This window comes from Orbicella faveolata, unplaced genomic scaffold, assembly GCF_042242905.1.
Source record: "Orbicella faveolata isolate gen_17 unplaced genomic scaffold, um_ofav_v1 contig_24, whole genome shotgun sequence".
NCBI classification, from domain to species: Eukaryota; Metazoa; Cnidaria; class Anthozoa; order Scleractinia; family Merulinidae; genus Orbicella; species Orbicella faveolata.
In genome coordinates, this window is record NW_028301552.1 from 15,497,501 (window position 1) to 15,500,680 (window position 3,180).

General features: G+C 40.7%; 1 protein-coding gene across 1 annotated transcript in view; it reads right to left on the bottom strand.

Moving 5' to 3' along the window:
• LOC149110586 (pecanex-like protein 1) overlaps window positions 1-164 on the bottom strand; it is a 17,590-nt gene extending 17,426 nt beyond the window's left edge. The window contains exon 1 of the mRNA XM_089291293.1: window positions 1-164. This exon is cut by the window's left edge and continues 25 nt beyond it. Within this exon, the coding sequence (XP_089147419.1) occupies window positions 1-134 (134 nt within the window). The 5' untranslated portion in view covers window positions 135-164.
• Window positions 165-3,180: the final 3,016 nt, after the last annotated feature.

Genomic DNA, 3,180 nt, shown 5'->3' on the forward strand with positions numbered 1-3,180 from the left:
TTGCGCAGGTCAAACACTTGTAACATGGAAGCCGCTGAGTTATCGCTGATGCTGTAACCTTCGATGATGTACTTGGTCGCACGTACTTCCCATGCTAACCACCGCTGACCGCATGCAGCGTTCAATGATAACATGTTGGGAAGATGGCCTGGTTCACAGCAAAAACAACCTAGATATAACAGGAACAGTGAGTACAAGTGATAAGCGACATTAGGAGTGGGGAACATTCCTTAGAAATTTGAATTCTAGTTGCAGTCATCAACATTATTATTCTTGGCTCTCCTCTGGGAGAATAGGGCCATGTTTGCAGTACCAGTTGCGAAATCGCCCTAGAATGCATTGCAAACCCTTGAGCATCGAGTACGTCATGTATGCCCACGGATGGTGTCTCTTCTATTTGATTTTACGTTCTGACGACTAAACATTTGCATTTGGCGACTTTTTTTTTACCACTTAATCGGCAAATGGCGACTTAAGGTTTTTTTACTTATTTCGAGCCCCACGTTAACTAATGTGATGATTCTATCGCTTGATTCTCACTCCTTTAATCTAAGTTTTAATTTAATCTTGTAAATGAAAAATGCGAGATTTTAAAACGCTTTAAATGAATTTTTTTTTTACATTTCTATCTCTGACAAACATGTGTTACAACATTTATTTAATTTTCATGCTACTCTGTAAAGCAAGATAACACGGTGGCTAATATACATCATAAATCATAAATCAGGCTTCCTTGACTACATTAACGCCACCTAAGAAAACAAATAAAATTATGCCATTGATAGATCAGTATCTAACTCTGAATGCTAAAAATTGCATTTCCTAGCTTCTATTTTGTAAATTTGCCTTCCGGTCCCTAACTTGCCACAGCCGCCTACTCTTCCCTCTGCAGACGCCTACTTCGAAACATTTTGAAGCCCCTGATTACCCAAAAACTTCACTGCGCCGTGGCGAAGGAATCTTATAACTGAAAAATGTGAGATTTGAAAGCGCGATTGGCTGAGAGTAGGCCAATTTATGGTTAATTCTTAATTTGCGCTACAGTGCAGATTAACGCGCGCGCGTTCGCAGTTTTCTCAATCCTAAAATAAATGAGTAATCGTATGAAAGCTCGAGAAATTAAGGATTTATATTACTCGTGATATTGAGAATTTTCTCTTATCAGCCGTGGAGTAAATCCTTAATTACACTCACATTCATACGATTACCTCTACTAAACACCAGAAAAAAAAAAAAGAAAAACTTACCAACGTCATCTTCGACTCCCTCAGTGATGGTTTCAACTTCACGCTGTTGACAGTACGTACCAAGTGACAGATTAAAGTTACAAATGACACAATGCTATTAACCTTCGAAATTAAGTCAACAAACGCTAAGTGGAGGGGGAGAGGGGGAGGGTAAGGTATGCAGGAAGCAAACACTTAAAACTTGATTCTGAAGCTAAGAGAGACATTGCTGGTCCTCAATTAGTAATATATTAAAAGAATCCCGTAGAACGTAGCAACTAATCGACAGCAAAACTACACTTTGACAACATTGTTACCATAAATGTTGTTACATAAATGTTGGCTACTTTGACAAAATGGACGCACTTGTTAACGACAAACAAACTTACGAAGAACTTAAACGCGACCCGACGCCAGCACTTCAACATAAACTTAACAGCAAAATACTTACGCTTAAAAAGACTGACGCTATTGACACTCAACGCTACTAGCGACTGAGGTGCTCAGTACCTCAACCACCGAAACTTTACAGACTACCGAAACTGCACAAACCTGGTATACCGATGCGACCTATAGTGTCATTCTGTGGGTCCCCTACGTATCAGCTATCTAAGTACTTGACGACCATACTGCAACCCCTTACTGACAAATCAAGACGCAAACTACAATCTACGGAGAACTTTATTGACGCTATTAAGACAGTACAGATACCTGACGACTACAAACTTGTGTCTTTTGATGTGAAATCACTGTTCACCAGTATTCCACTTCAATTGGCATTACAGTGTACCGAGACCGCTATACAACAATCTACTGTTAAACTACCGTTACCTACAGAAGACATCATGGACATACTGAACCTTTGCCTTACATCGACTTACTTTCAGTACAACGGTAAACACTACAAAAAAGTTGCATGGAACAGCAATGGGGTCGCCTGTTTCTGTTGTTGTCGCAGAAATTGTGATGCAACACGTGGAGGAACGCGCCCTTGCAACTTGGCGACAAACGATACCGCTTTGGTTACGCTACGTTGACGACACCTTTACCGCCGTTCACAAAGACGAGATTGACGATTTTCGTATCAAGAAATGGTCTATTGTTCCGGCTCAACATCACACGTTCAGCAAAAATGAATAGCCTTTTGTTCTTGGTAACCCTGAGGGACTTCGTCCGAAGCCAAACCAAAATCGTCGCCGTTGTTCGGAAAACTTTCGGCAGAACAATTAAGCTGCACTTGGTGGTGGGCAGCGTAACTTTTTCTCTCGTAAAGTCAATTCTCACCGGTGTACCCCAAGGCAAATTGACCGCCGCTGTGCGCATCGAGGTGATCACAATTCAAAAACTAATTATCCACATGTGTCGCATTCGGACCACGTCTCTCTAAATCCAACCCCCGGTTTAAATCCCTTTTCATTCTAATTCCGACTCGTTTTAATAAGTATGCTGCTGAAAACATTCTTTGTCTGTCATTCGTGCGGCGTTACAACTTTTCTGCTTTTTATTAAGTCGACCGCGCGGTGGTTAGAGTGAAGAATGCGTGACTGAAATTCTGTTTTTGCGCGTATAAATCTTTCTCTGAAACCTGGCAATCGTCATGGAAGTTATTCGTTTTCAATATTTTGAGTGTTCGCGGAGCGTCCAGATTTTGACTCAACTGTTTTCAGTCGAGCGCGCGGCACTTTATAAACGAGGTGTGACTTTTTAGTTGTGAAAGAGCGCCGTTGTTTTCAATCAAGCTCACAGCAGACGAAGGTGTGATCTTTTCTGTAGAACAACTATCAGTCTGGAAATGAAATAAGGTATCGAAGAGTTTTAATTTTTTAGCAGAGCGCACACATTTTAAAACGTGTTAGCAAATATCGCAATGAATAATCCTCAAGCAGGTTATAATCTAGTGTATTTTGTCGTATGGTAATTTACGGCGTTCTTTCAATTTTTGGCTTTAAAGCAA